This window comes from Falco peregrinus, chromosome 8, assembly GCF_023634155.1.
Source record: "Falco peregrinus isolate bFalPer1 chromosome 8, bFalPer1.pri, whole genome shotgun sequence".
Taxonomy (NCBI): domain Eukaryota; kingdom Metazoa; phylum Chordata; class Aves; order Falconiformes; family Falconidae; genus Falco; species Falco peregrinus.
Window position 1 is genome coordinate 25366638 of NC_073728.1, and position 23749 is coordinate 25390386.

Sequence of the window (23749 nt, forward strand, 5' to 3'; positions counted from 1 at the left end):
CCCACAATACACAGGGTATATGTAGGAAGAGGGTGTTTGTTTGACGGTGGAAACACTTCTACAAGGAAGTATCTTGTCGTGGCTTTCAAAGAATAAATAATGCATTCCATAATATAAAATGCTGGCAGGGCATTAACAAGAGATTGTGTTGCTCTCTGTGTTCATATTCTTAGCACCAGTCATCAGTGAAGGAATGGCAACAATTACTTATAATTGTGCAATTTATGAAGTGTCTTTCCAAGAACATTTAAGAAAGCATGGAAGGAATGAACTGCAAACTAAAATGAATAGGAGGAGTCAAAACATGTCATGGGAGGCACAAACCCAGTGGCCACAGCAGAGGCATTCTGTGTGCGCTGAAGGGAGCAGAGGGCTGGTCTTTTTTTCGGAGAGAGCTCTGGGATTTAAGGGAAAAAAACCTCCACAGTAAAGGTGAAGGGAAAATCAGAGACCGGTTGGAGGATTCCCAGAGAGAATGAGTTGATGGGTTCGAATCAAAAGAGATCTATTGTAGTGACTGTGCATGTGTATTTTATAATGAGTGATAAAATGGCATTTATTTTTTTGGTTCTAATCTAAAACATAAGTAATTTGGTATCTTGGTACTAGTATTTGAAAAAGTACAGCTGGAGGTTATTTGTCTTCCTCTTTTGGTTGTGATCATCATGGAGATTCTTGTTGAAAATATTCCAGTGATTATTTTGAAGACTGCATTCTTAAACAATGGCTTCTCATTGTGAGTGCAATACCTCACTCATAGTAGGTCATATACTTCTGCAGAAGTCATTGTTTCTTAATAATTTTCTCCTTCTTAAAAAAAGAAAATTTACAGATGTTTTCATATGTAAGAATTTTGCATGTTCATGGCATTACTATGTCCCATCTGTACTGACTTCTCATCCTCACTTAGCAAGATACAGATATTTTTTTTTTCATTACCTGCATACTGGGGATACTTAAATAATAAGAAAACCAATTTATTATGAAATTATTTATCTCTAAAGGAGCTTCCCATGTAATGAAGTTTACTTTATTCCTTTGGTTCTTATAAATGCTTTCCTTGCTTTTGGTTCTGAATAGATGAACTTAGGCCTAAAATTAAAAATCTGCCTCTGTGCGATACTTAGCTTCCCATACCCCATTATTAACACTTCTCAGGAAATGCTTAATATCTCTCAAAGTTCAGCCCTGCATATTGTTTCCTTGGCTTGCATAGGGTATTTCAAAGTATTTTTGCATTGTTGTGGCTCAGCCTCCCGCCTACTGTGGTTTGTGTCTTTTTACATATGACTGGGTGTGATGAGAGGATGGATCCTCCAGCCAGTGAGCATTGTGATGGAAAGCCCATAGGTCTTCTAGCTCCGGTCAAGGTGGGGAAGTGAGTTGCCCACAATCACACCTCCACTGACAGGTCTTCAGGAGGCCCTGAAGTGCCCAGGAGGGCAGGGTTGTGAGGAAATTCAGGAGGATCCAGTCTGGACTCACAGAGTCTTGCAATAGACCGAAAGTTTCCCTTTTAAAGCAGATCCAGGGCTGAGGGACCATCTGTCCTACAGAGGCACCGAATGCCCTGAGGGGAACTAGCTACTTCAGTTGAATTTTGAGATAAATAAGGGAAGCCATGGATTTGATTTAGAACAGAAATGGTAAAGTAGCAGCTTAAATGTGTAGAACTGTTTTTAAAATAATGGCTTAGTTTTGTCAGTCTACTATTTGTTTAGATTGATAAACATTACTGGAAATATTCTTGAGGACTTTGAGTTGTCTCCAGGTTTTCAGAGAAATCTTTCTTTCTGTATTTACCCAGCCTCTCTGCAAACCTGAATTTCTGAACTGTATGTAAAAATAACTCCAAAGAAAACAGAACATGTAATTACAACACTGTAGCTCCAAAACGCACCAGATCTGCTCAGCAAGTTTTCCTTATTTCTGAATAAGAAACTCTGGGTAATTTAAAGAAGCTTTGAACATGATGTATATACACACTTAGATATTCTTAGAACCTATGGTCACCTTTTTCCCTCAGGATCAAAATTAATTGCTCATTTATAACTTTAAGGAGCAAGATGCCTGAGTACCTGCAAATCTGTTCATACCTGTTACACACAGTAATAAAGTCCTTGAAAATATGATTTAAATTATCACATCTGTATACATTTTATAGATTATGTGTCTCAGTTTGAGGATTGCTAAATGAGTGAGACTGAAACTGTTCTTTGCAATCAAGGCATGCTTCTTGCATCCCAGGAAATACGTAGGGGAACGGTTTTCAGTATCTTGAACTGATATATCACTGGACATGTATTGAAAAATCTAGGGAATTATCTTAAGCCTTTATCAACTTCATCTCAGTTACAGGGTTTTACACTGAAATAATTTTGCCTATGTTCCGGAGCAAAAGCGAAGCATCTTTTTCATGCAAGCATAGGTTCAGATTGGAAGGGACCTCGGGGCATCTCTAGTGCAACCTCCAGCCCCAAGCAGCATCAGTGAAGCTGAGGCCAGGCTGCTTAGGGCTGTACGCGGTCTGGTCTTGAAAACGTTCAAGGACGGAGACCGCACAGCCTCTCTGGGCAATGCCTGGCTGTCCTTACGTCCAGTCAGAAACTCATTTCAATTTAGGTCTGCTGTCCCCTTCCCTCCAGCCACACTGCTGTAAGGCGTCTGGCTCTGTATTCTTGATAACCTCATCACAGCTCTTGGAAGGCAGCTATTTCCCCGCCTGAAACAGAAGTGGAGACACATCACTCAAGCCTTTTAAAAAGAACAGAAAATGCTGATAGGTAGGTTAGCACTTAGGATAGGACATCAAGGTTTTCTTCTGAGAAAATTATGTAATAAGTTTTTATTTAACAACAATAAATAAGCAGATACCATTTGATCGTGGTCTAGTAGATGTTTACAGGGTTATATTTTTTGTTGTCTGTTTTCCTGGTATGTTAGGAAAAAGAGTAATGGTGACCGAGGGAGATGCGTCACATAGATGTGAGGGGAATCCGTGTCCGAATCACAGCAAGCTGTGGGACATGTGGTGGCAGAGAGGGCAGGGCAGCGGCCTTTCAGATACTGCTTTGGAATATTCTTGGGTGCCTTCCCTGGTATGACAGTGACTGAGAATAGGCCCAATCGAACATGTAGTGTTTACATCCCTCCAGCCTCTTCCCTGGGGGATGGGGCAGGAAGAGGAGAGGGAAGGAAGCAAGGGATGATTGATGGGTTTTGAAAAGCTTTTCCCCGAGAGGGGAAGGTGTGGTCGCTCTACACATCTCCAGCTAACAAAGCCCTCCTGTAGGTGCAGCAGATGTAAGCTTTGTCACCCCTTTGGTGACTAGAACACTGCAAAAAAATAGGGTTCCTATTTTTCATATAGGAAATATCATATAGGGAATACAAATCTGAGCAGGAGAAGTAGCCTGTCACCATTACCGTTTATATGGCTTTAAGACAGTGTTTCAGCACTGCATCTGTGTCATCTGTGACCGTGGGTCTGTAATAATCAAGACCGGAGCACAGATCGCCTACTGTATGTAGTACCCCTCGGGAAGGCATGAGCACACAGCTATGTTTCTGTCAGATCAAGCCACAGGTACATGAACATATTAAGCCAATATAATCTGATGCTGCTGCCAAAACAAGCAGCCATATCCACCCTCTCGGTCCTGCCTGTTTTTGCTCCCATGCTACCTCCTCCATTATGCTGGCACAAGCGGTAGCACAGCCACATGCTGAACCAGACAAAGGAAATGAGCTGGAAGAACACTAACCTGATCAGAGGGTGGGGGGCGTGGGGGGGGAAGGGGAAAGGTTTCACTCAGAATCAGTTGCTTTTTTTCAGCAGCGATGCCAGCTGCTGTTGTTGTAAAGCTGGCGTGAAGCTATAGCCTTAACCAGACCAGGGAACATGAATTTATCCTAGCTCTAAGCTTCTGTGCTAACTTTATGCCAGCAGTGGGAATGCAAATGATCTGCCATCCAGCATGGAGTTAGGGTGGCACAGGCAGACGGTACCTGATCCGGCATAAAGTCTGCTAGCACAAATTTACTCCATCAAACTTTTTTTCAGTGGCGGTGATTGCCATGTGGCTGCAGTGCTTTTTGTCCAATACTAGCAGCCCTTAAACCCGTGTTATAAAATCAAGGCCAAACTGAATAAGATCCATTTTAGGACTTGAAAGAGGGAAAAAAAGGAAAGTTATGCAGAACCTAGTTCTGCCAAGTGACGGTGCTTTCTGACCGCCGCTGTACTCCGATGGGCTCTGAGCTGTGGTGGCAACGTATCAGGATACCAAAATACTCGGTGATTATTTCTGGGGAACTGATTAACTGAAGATCACGGCTTTTGTAGGTACTGGCGTTGTCAGCTGGCACTGCGTTACTTGGCCTTTCCGTAATGAACTACCTTGCTATTTTTTCTTCCATGCCAGCTGTTTCCCACTGCCACGTTTGTGCGTGCGAGGTGAGGGCTGTGGTATTATCAGAAAGAGGAAGAGAAACCTAAAGGTGCCCGATGGTGCATGTCCGTACCAGAAGGTCTGCTGCAGTGTCACCAATCAGGAGCTCAGTGGCTTAACAGGACCGTAACTTTGGGACTTCTTAAAAACTAGATTATCAGCATCACTGGGTATTGTAAACGTAATAATGTAAACGGTGCAGAGGGATAGCGAGTGAAGCTGGCGACCCCTTTTCTCCATGTGTCACACTCGAATTGCCCAAGACCCGTAACGTTTCCTGGGCCCAAATTTTGTGAAGAAAATCAGAATTTCCACCCGCTTCCCAGATACTGCCCTGAGGCATCGGTGAGGGCTGTGGCCATTCGTGCCTCCCCCTCTCCCCACCGCGAACCGAGGGAAACTGCAGAGTTAAACCCCGCAGCGTCTGTTGCACTCGGAGCAGCCAGCGCGGCAGGCAAGGGGGGGGGGCGGAGGGCGGGTGTTACGCACAAATCGTGTGTCCCTGCGTGAGCCGGGGAGTTGCGGGGTGTCCCCAGCCGCCTCGGGGGGCCGGGACCGAGCCGGGCGCGCCCCGCGTGCCGCGCATTCCGCCGCGGGCCCGCCGCCCCGCTCAGGCGCAACCATTGCGGGCCGCGGGGGCGCCCGCCGCCCCGCTCCGCGCCCTCCCCCGGCGCCGCGCCCCGCTCCGCGCCGCCCCGCGCAGCACGAGGGCGGGGCAGGGCCGCCGTGGCCGCTCCGCGCTCCCCCGCCGCGGCTGGGCGCGCGCGCTGCCTCCCCGTTCCTGGGCGGTGGTTGGGGCCGGCGGGAGGTGGGGCCGGCCGGGCCGGGCAGGGCCGGGGAAGCCGTCGGCGGTCAATGAGAGCCCGTTGATGGCAGCCTGGGCGGCCGCGGCGGGGTAGGCTCGGCGCGGAGCGGGGCGGGGCGGGGGGCCGCGGGGGCCCGGCGAGGAGCCGCAGCCGGCGGCGAAGGCACGGAGGCGGGGAGCGCCCTGCAGCCCCGCCGCGCCGCAGCCCGGCGGCCGCCGAAGTTGCTCCCCATCCCGAGGGGAAGCCGGGGATCAGGCGGGGCGATGATCTTCCCCAGCAGCAACAGCAGCGCGGCGGGCAGCAGCCGGACCCCGTATCGGAAGCAGGTAAGAGCTCGGGGTGGGCTGGGGGGGCTCTGGTGGCTCCCCCACCCCTCCTTTCCCCCCGCACCCCGCGAGGGGCTGGGGGAGGAGCGGGGAGGCGACTTGGGTGAGTTGCAACTTGCAGCCTATTAGCTTCCCGGGAGCTGCGGTTGACAAAAAGAAACTCTTTCTGCCTTTTTCTGCCGCCCCCTCCCCGCCCAGTTGCGCCGTGACCTTGCCGAGTGCCCGGGCGGCGGGCGGCCTCCCCCGGGTGACCTTAGCGGCCGGGCCGGGCGGTGCGGGGCGGTGCGGGCGGCCCCGCTCAGCTCGGCAACAAGTTAGAGCGGCCCCGGCGTTGCCACACGGTGCTGCCGCAGAGCGAAGCCGCGGGCTGGGTTTGTCCGTCGGCGTGAACGGGCGAGGGGGCCGCGGCGCCCTGTTGCTCTCAGCCAGCCCCCGGCCCCCCCGCCTCCGGCTTGCCCCTTCTCCCCCCCCGCAAGTGCACAAGGGAAATCCTGTGACATTTTACGGGCAGGCAGATCGCTCCGATAAGCTCGGAGCAGTCGCATCTATGGAGCTGTACTGAAAGAGGAGGTATTTCTTTGTTTGTTTAGTCGCTGGAAATAAAATAGTTGAAATAGTTGAGTTACAACCTTGCTGGGCCGCCGTCTCTTTGGCTGCGCTTTTTACTCCCCCCCCAATAAAATAATAATAATAAAAAAGTTGGCATTAATGTTACGCTATTTACTGCAAAAAGTGTTATTTTTTTCATCGACCCTTTGATAAAAAAAATAAGTATATATATTTAACTTTTTAAGTTCACCGGAAAGTGTGTGTGCGCGTGTGTGTGTGCCGGTGGGTAAATGGAGCAGAGGTCCCTGACAGGCTCCCTGCCCGACGAGCCGTGTCAAAGACACTGGCAGGCCCCTTCCCAGGTGAGGAAAAACCTGGCCGTGCCGCTGCTCTTTGCAGCTGGAACAAGGGCTCCGGCGGGTTCGGCTGGCAGCGCTGCGGAGTCGCCCCGTTTTGCTCGGAGTCAGAATTCATAAAGGGCAGGAACAGCAGCTTGGATCTGGCTGCCCCGCACACTGAGGGGTTTTGCAGAAGCCACAGGGAAATTTTGAACTCGGGGCGTTGTTGGGGCGGCGTGTGATCTGTGTGGCTAGCTTGCTCGACAGTGAAAGTTTGTCTTTCGTGTTTTCTTGAAGCTTTCACAAAAAAATTGCCGTTTCCTTTCTCCTCCCCCCGTATTTTATAGAAATATGTCTTCGATGTGAATCGCTGGTGTGTTACCTCAACAGCACTCTGCAGATGCTGCCTAATAGTGCGTGGAGTTATCTTTGTATCTTGTGCTTCAAGTGTTCAAGTCCGTGCATAATAAAACACGCTTATTGTGTGTGCTGGTTTTGGTTTGTTTTTAATAAATGCCCTGGCTACACCCACGCTGATGATCTTGTCTGGTGCTCCTGCATACTTTGTAAATGAAGCCAATGTATTAGGTACTGTTTTCTTACTCCACCTGAAGGGGCCCGGGACTGGGCCAGCCCGGTGGGGTGCTGGGCGCTGGCCGGAGCGGGGGGCGCTGGCCAGGCCGGCGGCTGGCAGGGCTGTGTTTCACGTGCGGGTGTGAGTTCGCCTGCTGGCCTGGAGCAGGCTGATAAGATGCTCTTCTTTTCACAGTGCACTCCTTAGATTCAAAGAGCTAAAAGGGCCGACTGAATCAGAAAAACAAACAGACCCTTTTTTCCCCAACAGGCAGAGAAAGAAATGAATGCAGGGGTATTATGTAGGCTTAAGACCCTGGGTACCAAAGGTTTCTTTTGTTGGTGTGTAGCTATTCTCTGCTCAAACACTTCCTACATAAGGAGCCAGGGCCTGTGCCTTTCTCCATTTAAGTCCATGGAAAACTCCTATTAACTTCATTCATGTAGGCTGAGGTCGTTTAAAGATTGACTTTCTGATCTCCCTTTCATTCAGACTTCACCTGCAGGGGTAAGCTGATGTCAAATGGTGCTGAAGAGGGTTAGGAGCCTAATTCTTCAACTTGTGATAATTAAGAATAGTCCAGATTAAGCCTCTGCATGTTCTGTGTAACCCATATTCAGACAATTGAATTATAATTGTGCTTTAGCTGGAGACACTAGGTGCTGTTAGTGTAGGAAAAGTAGTCTTCCATCGACTCTAAAAGGAGAAACTGTATTTCCTATGCTAACAGCATGTAGTGTATGAAGCTGAAAAAAATTAAGTAACTTAAAAATGAAACTAAAATCTTTTGAGTGTCTTGTATGTGTAATATTGTAACATACGTGATTTCAGAACAGTGTAAGAGCACTTCAGTCTTAGTATTCCATTTTTAAGAGTCTGTAACGGATTCGGGTGGAAAGATGAGTGAGTTAGTGGTAAAAGGCAAGGCGATACGCTCAATTTATTTTTAAGGCACTGTAATATAATGTGAAATTCTGTCTTCATTTAAAACATTGACAAAATACCAGTTAGCTACAGTAGGTCCAGAGCTTTACCCATAATCTCTCTTTGTTTCCCCAAAGAGCTATGTTTTGTTTTATAAACAAATCTGTGCTTATAGTGTTATGCTTGCTATCTGCTGTATCTATTTCGGTGTGTAACTCAGGCATGTAGGAGCCAGTTGACGTCCCCAGTTTCAGGTCAGTTTCAACTGGGTGGTACCTAATCTTTTTCTCTGTCTTGGAGTACTTTTAAGAATACTAAAATATGGTCTCTGAAGTTGTACTTTCAAAAGCATTTCCTGTGTTGCGGGGAGACGGGCATATTAAAAATATCCCTACCAGGCTTAGAAGTTAGATGTTGCTTAAATGAGTGGCAACTCATCTGAGAATTGGCTTGAAATGCAGATTCAGGTCTGGTTAGAGAATGAAAGGCATACCGTATCTGCAGTAATAACCTATCACAATGCTCATGGCCGTGCATCCTATCTGAAAAAGGTAGGCATAAGCTAATATTTTCACTAACTAGGTTTCCTCGAGCTATGCAAAGAATGCACGTGTGCATCTGTAATGTGAGGGAAACAAAATGACATACAGTATCTTGCTTAATGCAGCCTTTCTTAGCCTTTGGTTTGTGTGTGCTGAGAATGTGGTGATTCTCTGTCCCTCCTCCCACTTTTGTTATTCTAATGTAAATCAGGAGGCGCTCCTCCGAAGTAAATATTTCTGCACTCTGTAAAATTATCGTAAATGGAAAATTAGGCTTTCTCCTGCCATCTGCTCCTTGAATCTACAGAGCTAGTGCAGCTATTTGATTAGGGATTTTAAATTGCTTTTGTGCAGGGAGCTTTCTCTGCTCTCAGGTTTCTCGAAGAGGAAGCCAGAAGCAGCTCTGGAGGCCTGGGATGGAGGCGAGCAGCGGGTCCCACCTACCACAGCCTGGGTGCTCAGGGAGCCCAGCGTGTCTGTGCCTTGCAACAGCTTTGCCCAGTAACACTGGTTCTTGTTACCTTTTGATGAGTGTAATGTTTATCACGCCAGCGTAAAGAGATTTACATAGTTTGCTGCTTTCAAGCAGATTAACTGGGCGTAGCTGCACGTGAGGAATTTAACACTGATTTGGTGTTTGGCCTGGGTAAGGAGAGACATACAAAGCTTTTGATTAATCTTTTCATGCAGCTCTGCTAACATCAAGGGCCATGTCGCAGGCTGGGTTTTGTTAAAAATTGAAGATTAAGGTGGGTTTTAGAAACTGGAAATAATTTAGAAACAGTTTAGAAATAGTAACCATTGCTTAGAAAAATGATGGTTGAATGAAGAAAGCTTTTGCAGATCTTGGGCTAAAAATGTCGATCAGCTTTTCACTCTATCTATAGGTTTAGCGTATCAAGGAGCTACACCTGTAATCCTACTTTATTATTTCCCAGTTGGCACTGTGTGTGGTGTCTGTGTGTGCGAGAAGGAACCTCATTAAACTTGCAAGACCTAGGCATGGTCATAACTCAAACCATGCAGCTCCGCAGAGCAGTCTGCGCCCAGACCGATTTGACATTGCGTCGTGTGTGTATACGCGGTGCTGCGGGGGGAGGCTGAGAAGCCTAGGAAGGGAAGGATAACCTTGGTTACCTCAATAAATGGGATTAGTTTATTTTTATTTCTTTGTTTCAGAACTATAAGAATTATGTAATTTTGTATCATCAGCTTGCACTGACACAGTCTATTTCCCTTTACCTTGTATACTGTGTTAAAGACCGTACCTGGGTTTAACAAGAATCAGCTCTACATTAAGTACCAGCTATTTTAAATTTTTAAGTGCATCTGTAAGACTGTTTGTGAAGTTCTGCTTTATTCTCAAGGGAGCAGAACTGCTCAGTCAGTGAATTTCTATACTTGTAACACCAGAAGTGAATAAAAGAAAAGGAAGCATCTTATCTTGTCAGGCATGATGTTATAGATTATAAAAAGAGATATGATTGTCTTATCTGTATTTAGCAATGTAAAGTTTTTGTTTAGTATTTCTAACAGGGTGAACAATATATTTTCATCTCTTTGGAAGTGTTATTGTTTAAAGTATCTATCTTTGTCATTAAGCTTCACATGGAAGGGAAAATAGAAGTCTGTGTCTTGAACATCTGCTGTTTTGTTTTGGGTTCTTTTTTTTTTTTTTTTTTTTCCTCCCCTGAAACTTTCAACTATTAAAAAATTTTGCTTGAGTTGACGCATTTCAGAGGGGTTAGGTCCTTTAAACTAGGATTACTGGCAGGGAGGAGAGGGGAAGGAAGGAAGGGAGGGGAAAATCCTTTCCTGCGAGCTTGAGATGGCTCCTAAAACATCCGCACAGTGCTGCAACCAAGTAAATAAAAATAATGGGTGCTTGACATGATAGCTGTTTTAGTCTGCATTTTATTTTTTTTCATCCCTGAAGTCTTCATTAAAGTTTATCTTTGCTTGTTGCGTGAGGCGGTGTATAACAAAAGAAGTCAGTGGAGAATAGGAACTTTTTATAAGCCTCATGGCTCTGTTTCCGGCTTCTTATGAACGTTTTTCTCTGTTTCTACATCAGATTATTTTTAAAACAGCTTATTTAAGGGACACTGTGAAAGCTTATGAAGCTGTAGTCGTATTGAAGAGGTGCACGGAGGTGTTTTGGTCTTGGATGAGGCATGTTTGTCGCAAGTTTTCTAGAAAGCCAACAGAACCATGTTTAAATGCTCTCAGAAGTCTTGTTGAAGTAGTTGTTAGTTATTTGGCATATGTTTCAGAACTGCAGTGTACTGTGGTAATTAGAACAGCCCTGCAGAAGCCACTGTATTTGCAGTTTCCTGATGCAACAGGAAAGGGAAGGGATGAGTTACAGAGGAGAAACGTGAGGGGGAACCACGGGTTAGATAGGCACAAACCTCCTAACCCAGCAACGTACACACAACAACAAAATCATGTGCTGTAGGAGCTGGTGGCTGTGATTAGCACAGGTTTAGCTCTGTTGTCCTAAGAGACTGCAGTTAAAGCAGTGTAGCTGCATGTGTGTGTTGACACACAAAGTAGTTTTAAACTGCAGTTGAAGTAGTTGAATGCTGGTGAGGGACTGCTTTAAACGGATTCAAGATGAACTAGGCTTGTGTCAGTTTCAGTTAAGTTTATTTATAGCCGTTTGAATTTAGTAACATTTGTTACAGCTTAAGTAAATTGATTTATAACAATAAAACTTTATACCAGTTTTAAGGCCTCACCCATACACTAAGTTGCACTAGCTTAAAAATATGTAGCAAATAGAAAAAAGAGCTTATAACGCTTCAAAACAAATATGGTTACAACACTTCAAAAATGTCTTTTTCTGAATTTATGATCTAGTATTAAGATATATCAGCTCTATGATCTGTTGCAAAATAAAAGCTGATAATTACAGATATGTACAAATATATAATAGTATAATACATAACAGTACCTTTTTGTTCGTGTGGTCTCATAAAAGCCGTGTTGTACGCTTAACCATAATAGTTTAGGAAATCACTGGCGTGTGTCTTATTTGTTTAAAGTATTCTGCTTTAGAAAAATGATGTGTCAAATAGAGTGAGTGTTTTGATTTTACTTCCTTGGTTGGTAGAACTGTAGAACTTTGTGAGGTTGCAGTGGAAACAAATAATGCATTGTTCTGGGGAGCCTCACTTGGGCTTCGTTTTCCTGGGGTGAAGAACAGCAGAAACAGCAGGGCAAGGTGAGCATCGGACTTAGTCTAGCCTGACCTTTACCTGTTTATGAAACGAAATGCTTCTTTACAGCAACTAAATATATGTAACTTTTTATTTCGTTGTTGATTCTGTTACTTGACAGTGCCTCTTATTGACAATGGCACTTTCACACCTTATTCTAAGTGTTTTTTCTGTTTCTCCACTCAGATGAGAAGGGGATTTATTTCTTTGCTTGCCTTCTATTGTTTTTGGTTCTTTTATATGTGAATCTCCTCTACCATATGGTTCTTTGCTTCAAAAAAGTGGAAACATGACTCTGTAGGTTAACTACAGCTCATATATTCTGTCATCTGGGTACTACAGCGTAACAATGTTAGAATTCAGTCCTTTAGGATACGCGAGATACATGTGTGGCACTACCATTTTTAGTGTGCTTGGGGAGTGAAGTCTAGGATTCAGGTGTGAGTCTGGGTGAGCATTATGGGGAGCTTTTCTGAGGATTGTTAGTCACTGCATGGCACCTCTTTCATGCCTGAGGTGTTACCAGCTCCCAGGAAGGCTGCTGCGGCTTAGTGGAGGAGTATCCAGTTATCTTTGACAATCTGAAGCAATGTAGATGCTTGACTCCTCCAAGGTGACTCAGGTGATTCAGAATCCTGTTTTAGGGTTTGTCTGACTCACAGGAACATCATCAGGTTGTGCTTGTGCTACAGCAACAATCTGAAATCACTCAAAATACCAGGCAGGCAAGGGTAAAATCAAATGTAGATCCTTGTTTACAAATCCAGAAACAACAAAATAAAATTCTGAAAAATGAGGAATGAAAAAAACCCAAAATAGTAGTACAGGACCTGAAAGTTTCCTTTACCTTGTATGCAGCCCTGTAGCAGACAACCTCCAGCCTTCTCAGGGAGACTGTGGTTATTGTACAACCCTGTTGCCTCAGGTTGTGTTCAGAGAAGAGGTGCTGATGGAAGGCTTCATATTTCCTCTTATACTTAACCTATTTGGAGGCTAAAGGGTAGAGGGTTTTTTAATTTTTGTTTTTTAAGCCAGTGATGCCTCTTTCACTCAGCTGCCTTCCACCAGACCATATAATTGTTTTTTTCCTGCTTTGGAAATAGTAATGTCTCTTGGGCATCACCAGGCGCAATGCTGCCTGTCCAGGCTTTGGAGTGCTCTTCAGCTAAGCACTGAAGAGATGGCTGGTGTGTTGCAAAGGAAATTTTACGCTATGATGGATGAATCTCAACTCTTGTGCTCCTCTTTCTCTTCTACCTATACGTATAATTTGCTCATAATGCTTTAAACAGTTGTGTAAGAGAATTTTCTCTGGGCTGCTATTGGAGTGTGAAGACTCTGTTATTCTAGCTGCTGCAGGTTGTGTGCCCATCTTTGAAGATGGCAATGGTGGCCTGTTTTGAACCATTTGTATTGCTGCACCGTAGTGCACGTGTTTGTTCTGGCTTAGCTTAGCTATTCACTTAGCTAAGGTTTAAAATAACCTATTATGACATGCAAAGCTTTGAAGTATGTAGTGTCAAAGTAGCGTACAGTACAAATTGGTGCTAACCTGGGCTGCCGTGGCTGTGCTGTGGGAGGGGGTGTGCCATGCATCTGTAAACACATTGTCTGGCCAGGACGTACCTCCTGCGAGCCTGGGAAGGCAGCACCCACACCTGATGAACCTGGGCTGGGGCAGAGCTGGGCACACAGTTCCACAGATTTCTGTCCGGTAGGAAAGCAACCACCAGCAGGACAGGATCCTTTGAAGTGTTTAGCGGTGTGTCTTCCAGATGAGTTCAAGAAGAGTTCTAAAAATGTGGCTCTGAATTGTGAGACTCTTGTTTATGCCAGTGCATATTTACATACTCGATGGTGCCACTGCCTGTGGTGAGACTACTGATATGAATAAGCACTTATTGAGACAGAGAACCAGAAGACTTTTGAGTTTCCCCAGTGAGAAACCTGAGATGGATAGTTGTTGTTTCCTAGGTTTGGTATTGGACTGACATGCAGCAAAATCAAATGGTATTTAAATTGCTTTAATATTATTCCATCCAATCTACTTGGCTTACGTGATCCTCACTATGACAGTACTTGTGCTTATTAAAAAATACTTCTGTGTAATTTGGGAAGAACATTTGAGTGGGTTATTAAATACTACTGCTTAGCTACTAACCTTTGAAAAGGGGACAGTTTTTGGCTTTTCTTCAGCATTCCAGGAGAGAGCGCTCTGGATGCTACTTATGAGAAACACTTATCAAACCTGGATTTTTAAAAAAGCATTTCTGCAGTATTTAGTTTAAAAAGATAAATGATAACTGTTCCTTTATTGTCGTAGGGCAGCAGTGCTTCCAGTGCACATATATACATGTAAATATTCCAGAATTCAGGGCAATTTTTGAAAGGAGAAAACTGGCAGTATCCTGTAGTGCTGAGGAGCTATACAACGTGTTGGAAAGTTTGAGTAACTTTTATGGTGAAGAATATGAAGATGTAATTCACTATGGAGAATTTCAGTTGGTTGAAGGTGCTAGTGAAATTTAGGGCACACCGTGGCACCGATGGAAGAATGCAGTGGCTTTTTGGTTGTCTGAAGTGCCTAGGAGCTGCCTACATTCCCTGTTACAATATTCCAATATCCAATGGAGGTTAATGAAAGATGGAAATTAAGGAAGCGGTTCATTGTTTCAGTGTTATGTTGATATTTTAATTGCTATATTGACAAAATCAGGTGAATTTTTGAAGCAGACTTTGCCAGATTGCCCACATTCATAGTGTTCTTAGATCTGTTAGGTATGGAGCATCGTGGCCTCTGGGATGTCATGAATTGCTGAAGACTGGCTTAGGCTAGAAAAGGCACTTCGCCTTTTCATGCAGCTCTTCTTTACATATTCTGAAGAGTTGCTGGGAGTTCCCTGCTCTGAAGCTCCTGACGATTTTGGGCTTTCTGTTTGCAGTTGCAAGTGAAGCATTGATTGTTTTAGTATTATTAATGTATGGGTTTGTATTCCAGTATATAAGATGATGGAATGGAAGATCTAGTTTATCTGCATCTTTTATCTTTCTATCAAAAGACCTTTTTTGGAGTGACGCGTCTCTGCTGACTCTCTTTCAAAATTACTGAATCCGCAAAGCTGGCTTCTACCTTCACCTTCTTTGTCCCCTGAAATAAGTTCTGTGTTGAGTCACTGTCTTGGGTGACAATAAAAGTCCGAGATCAGCCACACCTATAAAGTTTATACAAGGACAGTACAGGGATTAAGATGGTGACATAAAGTTAAAATTGTCCTGTCAGTGATATTTTGGATAATCTTAGGTAAATTGTTTAGGTTTGGATCTTCAAAAGATATTTATTAATAGTTGTTTCCTACCTCCTGTAGATTTTGTACAGAAATTTACTAACATCCGGAAGTGGGTCAGACATTACAGCAATTAGAACTAAATTTCTTAAATATCTTTATGCACTTCTAGAAATTTATGTTTAAGTCTGTTTTCTAAAGCTTAGCATAGAGCAGACTATTCAAAATTATAAACTTTGTGTTCAAATTCTGCCTGCCATTTACTGTGTGAGTAGTTACTTTACAGTCTATGGGAATGTTCACATGAATACTATTATTTATATTTCCAGATTAATACCAATGGCAGAGTTCATTTTGTCAAGAAACCGGACTGGTAAAACTATCTAGAACTCTAGTTTTAGAAAGGAGTAGATGTTTTTTTTTTTCCTAGTGGTAGTTGTCTGTATTTCTAAATGGAAGTTTAGTGTGCAGAAAGGCAGAATTCAACCATTAAAATATTACTCAGGACAGGAATAACTCCGTTAAGTGCCATGGACTAGGTTTTGCAGAGTTTTTATCTAGATAGCTTTAGTGGTTTTGTGGCCTTATCTTTCCTACTAAATTAACTCCTTGTGTTTTTTCTTTTCTGGGAAGTCCTTATTCCAATATTCTGTTGTCCCATTTTATTTTTTGCAATCCAATTAAATTGCATACATTCACATATTTGGTTTATTCTTTTAGGAAATGCAATGCATGGTCTTTCGACTTCAGTTTACTGTGTTGTAGCAAATTAATGATGATTTACAAGACTATTAGCGTTAAACATCCAACGGTTGCATAGATTGATAAGCTGCAAAGGTAGGATTGCTAAGAAAAGTGGAGCTGAATGTTTTTATTAAAAATATAATTCCTTGAAATGGCCCACAGTGTAGGGCGAACCTGAAAGCAGTTGCTTGTGACTGTAGTTCTACAATAAGGAGGGGCCAGTGGTTAATTAATCTTAAAATGTTAGCCATTAGCTGGGCAGATTCCTTTTCACTGTGGTGTTTTAATTATCAATTCTAAGTGTACTTGTCAAAAGTGTTTTCCTTTATCTGTAACTTTCTGATGTATTCAGAGGTATGATTCCTTAGCTGAATCCTTGTACCAAGGACAAGAAGGTGGCTAATAAAGCTGTGGATGAGCTGGACTCTGTGCCCAAATGAACTGGTTTATTCCTGACTAGTGTTTGATGTGGTGTTCATCTCCAGCCATACACAGCACCACACATGGTTCAAGGGAACTGTCCCTTCCCTTTCCAGAGATGGAGGCTTTCTCACACTGCAGCAATGTGCCAGCTGTGCTGATGCATGGCCTCCTGACTGCACGGGCTTCTGCATACGTTGGTGACTGCTGCAAGCACTACTTGTATCACTTCTGTGGTTTTTAGCTATAATTGTTTGTACGTCTGAGTTAGACTATACTGCGCTGCCAGGACCAGTTCATCTTGGCAGTTTAATTCCTCATATATTTGAAGTGTTGTATTAGCAGTATATCTGGAAGCTTTCCTAGGTGTTAATCTGATTCTTGTATTTTTTCATTTCAGAATTAACAATGCTCTATAGTGTCTATGAAAATGATTCATGGTGTAGTCAGACATTTACCCCAGCAGCTATTTGGAGTGTTGCTTCTTTTAACTTTTAAGATGCACCTAGGAACAGCATCCTACATTTGCTCAGCATACTGTTGCTAAACACCTGTAACAACTTCAGAACTAAGTTTCTGAATGTAAAGGAATCAATTATCATGCACCGTGAAGCCACCAACATTTGAATTTTATAATAAGTCATATAGTGTTGTTTGAATTTCAGACATCTGAATTATATTCTTAACCACTTAAAACCGCTTTTCTCTCAGAATTAAAAATCTCTTAGTTAACAACTAGCTGCATGAGTTAAAACTGTACTTTACAAAAAAAAAATGGTTATCTCTTGGTTCAAACTGAGACTGAAGTTTCAAATTAGAAGGCAAAATGCTAGGGAAACTGATGAGTACTATGGAAATGAGTTAGAATAGCTCTTCTGTTTGCATTACTACAATACAAATTACAAATGTCAATAAAAACAGGAAATTATAAATAAAACAGATGTAAGTACATATGTTTTTTTTGGAAGTGCCTGGACAAGGATTTTGGAAAAGATTGTTATTTGTAAAGAGAAAATAGAATGTTTTCAACAGCCAGGGTGTTGGATCTAATAAGTGATAAGCATCTACCAAAACATCATCCTTTAAAGAATGAGAAAAGACTGGCTCAGGTTTGTTTCAGATAAGATTCTAAGGAAAAACTGACCCTAAGGCCAGAGCAGCATTGCTGCATGTGGCATGTACACAGAATTTCACTGAAGTTTTAGCAGACAGGTTTCTGCATGCTGCTTGTTGCCCTACTATGTGAGGCTTAGTTACAGACTGTGTACCACATGTATTTGCTGAAGTTGTCTTAGTTTGTGTGTGAAAACCCAAAGTTGGTTAAATTCTTGATTGTTTGGCAGCCTAATGCTGTTTTGTTACCATTTTCATGAGTCAGCACCGCTGGTAAAAGCAGCAGTCTGAACTTCCTTTTTCTTTGTGTGTTGTTTTTTTCTCGGTGTCTTTGTTTGTTTGATATTTTGGGGTTTTTTTTGTTTTTGTGGGTTTTTTTTTGGTTTTTTTTGGTTTGTTTTTTTTTTTTTGTTAGAGAGGGGGACACCCCTGGAAAGGGAGAGAACAGTTATGGGGGCAAGGCTTAGGCTTTTGGCAGTAGTGCCAGCTCAAGCTATTCCTTGAACTGCCATCTCAGTTTGTGGGTCCACAGTTGTCCTCAGCCTGACATCAGTCACGCTTCTCCCTTGTTCCTGTACCTTCTGCTTTTCATACTGGTGGCTCTGGGGCAATCCAGATTGCAGAGCTGATTGAGCTGAGATACACAGCACCAGCAATTGCCTCTATTGCACTTCAGTCTTCTCAGCCAAACCGAGGGAAAAGTTGGCTGGAAAGCCGAGCTGCCAACAGGGCCAGCAAAGTCATCTTTGTTCTTTATTTGGTTCTGCACCAAAGTCAGCTTATCGGACCAGCAGCTATGACAACCAGTGTTAAAGCTCTTTGACTTCCTTACACCGCCCTTTTCCTTTTCCCTATCTGCACATCCTAGATCTCTCCGAAAGTGCAGTTTCTACTTCACACTTTATCAGGAGTTGACTTTCCATGCTAAAACACCTTATCAGTAACATGTGAAAGATTTCAGCTTTCTGTGCGGTTCTTTGTTGACCCAATGCCACGTTCAGACCATCAAAGGTCAGTACAGACATCCCTAATGTGTCACTAGACACCTACTGGGGAGCTCCACCAGTAGTTACCTACCATTGGAAATCTTGCCCTAGTTTTTATGGATGAATCTTCGGTTTTAATCTCACCTACAGCTTTGAGAATTTCATCCTACTGAAGGAGTACTGGATTCCTTATTTATAGAGAAGCAAACTACTATTTATAAAAGCAGGCTCATGTGCTGGATTTTGCTATGCTGATTTTAGCAAACTCCTTGCCATGTTTCATCAAGTCCCCAGATTTGTTGTGTTCGCAGAATTGTGGTGATTTGCCTTAACATATGAAAGGACTCCTTCTCATCTGTGCACCCTTGATCACTTACATTTAGGAATACACTAACATTTTTAATAACTTTGCATAAAGAGGATTAGATTTACTAATTGGTTAGATTCCCTAACTACTACTTTTAAATGTCTCATGCTTCTATTTGTTATGGCTTAAAATTAAAAGAGTTCCCTCACAGATTGTCTCGAATTGGTGCTCAGCAACTCTGTGCTTTAAATAGACATACGAAGTCAACTTCTCTGGGCTATAGAGGTAGACGTGCTGCCCAAGCTGGCTTTCATCAAATAACAACGGAACAGTTTTGCTAGAAACAGCCTGGATCTGTTGAGACTGATGCTGAGCAAATGCTAACAAGCGCTGGTTGATCCAAGTTGAATGGGATTGAATACTATTTGTACTATACTAAGCATTGTGTTCTGGAGTATCCTAGTCCCTGTTTCCTCAAACGGTGCTGGAAAAGCGACCTCTGCATTAAGTATGCTGGTAATCAAACAAGTCATATGCATATTAATGTTACATCTGAAACTAGCCTTAAAGAAACAAGGTACGTGCTCTTTTTCTACTCATGTGCATAAAAATTGCCTATCTGGAGAGAGGAAAAAGGTGTGGGAGGGCGTAATCGCTCAGTATTGTGAGATGCAAGAAGTGTACTGACTGGAAATGTGAGAAGAAAATGCTTCCCTTTAACTTCTAGGAAGCTAAACCAAGCTACAGTTGCAGGTTAGGAATTTGGAGACATCTAGAGACAAAAATTGATACTTCCCTGTCTTTTCCAGGAGAAAATTGTCTAAATGTCAACATTTTCCTTGTACTCTTCATAGCACGTAGTTTCAAAAAAGCAGGTCATAAAAGCTTGTGGAAGGAAGAAGTAGAAAGTGCATCATACTGTCTTAGTCCTCAAAGTTCAAACAACCTGTAGTCTGTATGATACACAAATCTAAAAGAATGTAGCTATAACTGCTTTATGTGTGTGCACTCGCACAAACACACCCACACCCACCCCTTTTTATGGGCAAAGGGGCAGGATGGTGATAACAAATCAGAGAAACATTCATAGTTTCTTGCTGGTTGTCAAGCTACATTTTCTGCTGCTGGTGTTTCCTGATGGGGTGGGGCCATCTGAAGTTGTCTGTACAGTTTTAGCAGCATTTTCTGTAGTAACAGCAGCCGCAGAGTAACTCTTGTTTGGTATCTGTCTGAACCATTCATCAGCCAGATGAGCAGTTCTTGTTTCTGTCTGTCCCAGGAGTTAACATAGGTGCTTTCATCATGCTAAACTGATTGTTATTTGTTCTGTGGTGCCTGTGCATGGGTAAACCTCCATGTGCTACGTAGGAGGAAGTTGTGAAGATCGTTCTGGGCGTGACAGACTGCTCTTTTTTTTTTTTTCCTGAAGAGCAGAGGGTATCCTGTGTGTAACTGTGTTGTGTCATACATCTGTAGAAAATGGATCTTTTATGCTGCTTATGCTGAATATGCTGTAGTGAACATTTGGCCAAAAAGGTTCAATGTGGTGGCTGTTGGTATGGCTGTGGAGCAGTGCAAGATCATCTCTGAGAAATGTCAGAAGTTGCTTGGTGTCCACTGCCCCCCAACATTTAGGAACAGTTGTCCTTAGCTCTTCCTTTCAATCACTTTTGCTGGGTATAAAGCATACTTAAAACATTGCGGTATTCATCACCTTCCATGAGAATACAACTAACAGCTTGTCCGTCCTGGAGTTGTTAGCATGCATGTAACTGCACTGATATAGTTGTGTTAATGAAAGTCTTTGGTAAGTGCTACTGCCATGTCACACCCACGCTGCAGGCAGAGCAGCCAGGTGCCTGCACTGAAGTTTGCATGGGGTTTGCAACAGTCCCCTCCCTAATGGGAAATTATGCAAAAGGCAAATGTGTTAAAAGCAGTGAAGTTCAAGACTAGCTCTCTTCTAATGAGATTTCAGCTCCTGTGTTTTATTTTAAGAAGCCATGTAAGTCTTGAGAGTAGTTTAGACCATGTAAGTCTTGAGAGTAGTTTAGAAGGCTTTGGGAATTTCATTTGCAGTCTCGTACATGCTACACACAGTCCCGTTAAAATCCAAACAAAATTGGTATACCTGTTGCAGCGTGCAAACCAAGCAGAGTTTGCTCCCTGGTACTCTATAGAAAAGCCCTGCGTTGAAAAGTTTTGCCAACATTTGACATTTGTGTCTTCTGGTCTGCCAGTTCTATGCAATATTGAGATGTATAAAACTCTTGGACAGATTTCCAGTTTGTGCATATGAATGCAGAACCACTGGGTGAGAGTGGAACTAGGCTGATGTGTGCAAGTGCAGAAAACCAACTACTCCTTAGATCATGAGTCCGACGATTTTAAAAGTTGCTACTGATCTCACCCCATTCTAAAAATGGCTACATTGCTAATTTATTACTACAGGGCTGCCTCTGTTTAGTTTGGTGTTTTTGCATTTATGAGGGTGTGGTCACCCTGCCATGAAGAATTGCAAGTTCAGTGTCACACTATATGTGTGTGTGTGTGTATACATACCCCAGTTACAGCAATGTGGACTCTTTGAATGTCAAATACCATGACAAACTTAGCGCAAACTCTTAGTTCCATTTCTGTTGAAATTTAGTTGGTAGTTACTTAAACCTGTGCTGAAATAATTCTAAAAGTGTCTTATACTTCCTTTTTATGTGATAGCAGTGGGGTATAAATCCTAAAGTATTTAATCTGCACTAATAGTGTTTCTCAAATTAGGTCTGTGCTCTCCTAGTTATACTTGAGACTAATTTTAATACTTTACCAGCAATATTGTGTATTTCCTCTAATGAGCGTTGATTATAATGAATTGGATCTATTGCAGAATGTAAGGATCATAAGGGCACTTTCTGAAATTTCAGAAATGGGTAACAAGAAGATGAAAGGAACTTCCAGCTCAGCACAGATCATGCTGACCTCTCTTCTGCGGCAAATACTATAAAGGACTATGGGAATACTTGCAGTGGAGTAACTAGGAAAGGCCGTGATGCTCCGAGTATGTTTTCCCGTTGTCCAGCCCCTGGACGAGTCATTCATTCCCATGGAAAGTGATGTAAGACGCTACCATTCTCACTGAAGTTGGTTTAACTGTAACTTAGCATAGGCACATAACAAGCTGCTGAGCAACAGAATTGGACCTTCTTGGTATTAGTGTTAGAATAACTTTGTGTTGTACTTGTGCAGGGTATCTACACTGGCTTCTTCTTTGCTGATACCTCTACATTAGTTAGGCTTGGAGACACAGAAATGCATTAGACAACTAGAAAAGGAAAAAGATTTGCAAACTGAGTAGGAAGGATAAAATATCTAAACTGATCTCTACTTTAAAGCACAAATTGTGCAACTCAAAAGAGCCTTTTCATGGGGTCATCTGGATTCAGTCTTGATGTTGAAGTCTCACAAAACTGGGTTCTTTTTCTACAGTTTTTTTTTCTGACATGCCACCTTTCCTCCAGCTGGAGATGCTGGCTGCAGTGAAGTGGGTGTAGTCTGTCAGAGAACGATTAAGATTTGGGAATGTAGAAGAAAAGGCGTGAGCCAGCTGCCTGCACTGTCCCATCTATGTTGTCAGAGAATGCAGCAGGAGAAGCAGGAACAGGCTGGGGTGTACTGCGCGGGGCTACCTATTAAATACTGGCATAACAGAAAGGCAGCCTTGCTGAAAAGAACGTGTGTTCTCTTCTTTAAAATAGAGCAGAGGGATGCACAGTGACAATGCTGCTGCTGGGCAGGGTGTCGTATACTGCCCATAAGGAACCATCAATTGTAGACAAAGGGATTTTGATAGGAACTGAATCCCTCATACATGGTCGGGCACAAGTTCTTCAATTTATTTTTTAACTTGAATAAACAGAAAATGACATAGCGGATCCCATGTCAGCCAAAAGAGCCATCTGTGGTCTAACCCTGTGACAAACAGTATAGCAATAATTCCAGTGCCACCAACAGTACGGAGTTTGCCAAAAAAGCAGATGCTTCTTTTGACATGCATCTTCAATGCAGTGCTGTTTCTATCCTATAATTGCTGTCAGTGGAGGGAGGGTGGATAGGATAGCCAGATGAGCAGAATGATGAAATTGTAATTTTGGGGGGAACAGCCAAGAGTTTGGAAAATAATAACAAAAAATAAAAAAGAAGCACTATAAAAATAATTTTAAAGAAAGCTGAAATAAAACCCCACAGAATTCTCCTATGGGCTACGTGAAACCTGTGACGCTTTTTAAGAGGCAATACTTGCAAAAGCTTATCAGAAATTTTAAGTCTAATACAATACGGAAGGACAGTAAATAATACTTCAGAAACTTCAGAGTTTTTAACTTTTGAGAAAAAATATTTCCTTCTCTATTATTTTAAAGAACTAAAGGTTGGCCAAACTTTTTTCTTCCCCCTGCGCGCCCCCCCCCCCCCGCTAGTCTTTGTAATACATATATTTAAGCAGTTCTCTGAATAAGCCAAGGAGAATATCTACATGTCTGTACCTGTGCTACTTTTTAACGTGGTACTTGGAGTCAACCAATCATGGATGACATTCTTAATTGTTAAGAAAAGAGGATGGCCTCATGAATGTTGCATATTTACTACTTTATGAAATTAAAACCGTAATTGCCGATGGCCTCATGAATGTTGCATATTTACTACTTTATGAAATTAAAACCGTAATTGCCTACAGCCTTAAAATTGTGCATTTTAACATATCATAAATAGAAGTACTTGAAAACAGTAAGTTTTTGATCACATTGAATATTGCCTGTGACCCCATTTGCTGGCACTGGAGGTAAAAGTTCACAACAGGTAATGACAAAAAATGTGACCAAAATAGCAGCTGAGCTGGAGATCTGCGAAGAGTCTGTCCTATGAACAGGAGTAACTGCCTTGTGTGATGCAGGACACCCTCACTGCCAGAGCTCAGTTTTACAGGATTCATTTAAAGAAATGGTTACCTGCTGTCTCTTATATTCCTGCAAGGCAGTAAAAAATACTCAGGATAAATCCAGGTCTCATTTTCCATACATTCAAATCCCACCTGGTGGTGCTGCTTTTGGTATGTTAGTTCTTCCCATTACGCTATAAATGCAGTAAGAAGATAATACATATTTATTTTCAGATC

At 42.8% G+C, this 23749-nt stretch overlaps 1 protein-coding gene across 4 annotated transcripts in view; it reads left to right on the forward strand.

Annotated features, from left to right (window-relative positions):
• Nucleotides 1-23749, forward strand: part of RBMS1 (RNA binding motif single stranded interacting protein 1) — a 148870-nt gene that overhangs the window by 47776 nt on the left and 77345 nt on the right. Inside the window, exon 1 of one of the 4 annotated variants that reach the window (XM_005234334.4) lies at nucleotides 5085-5583. The exons of 2 other annotated variants lie outside the window; for them this stretch is intronic. In XM_005234334.4, the coding sequence (XP_005234391.2) occupies nucleotides 5521-5583 (63 nt within the window). In that variant the 5' untranslated portion in view covers nucleotides 5085-5520. Of the gene's footprint in view, nucleotides 1-5084; nucleotides 5584-23749 lie in introns of those variants that run through there. One more of the 4 variants, XM_005234335.4, reaches the window with a different exon arrangement.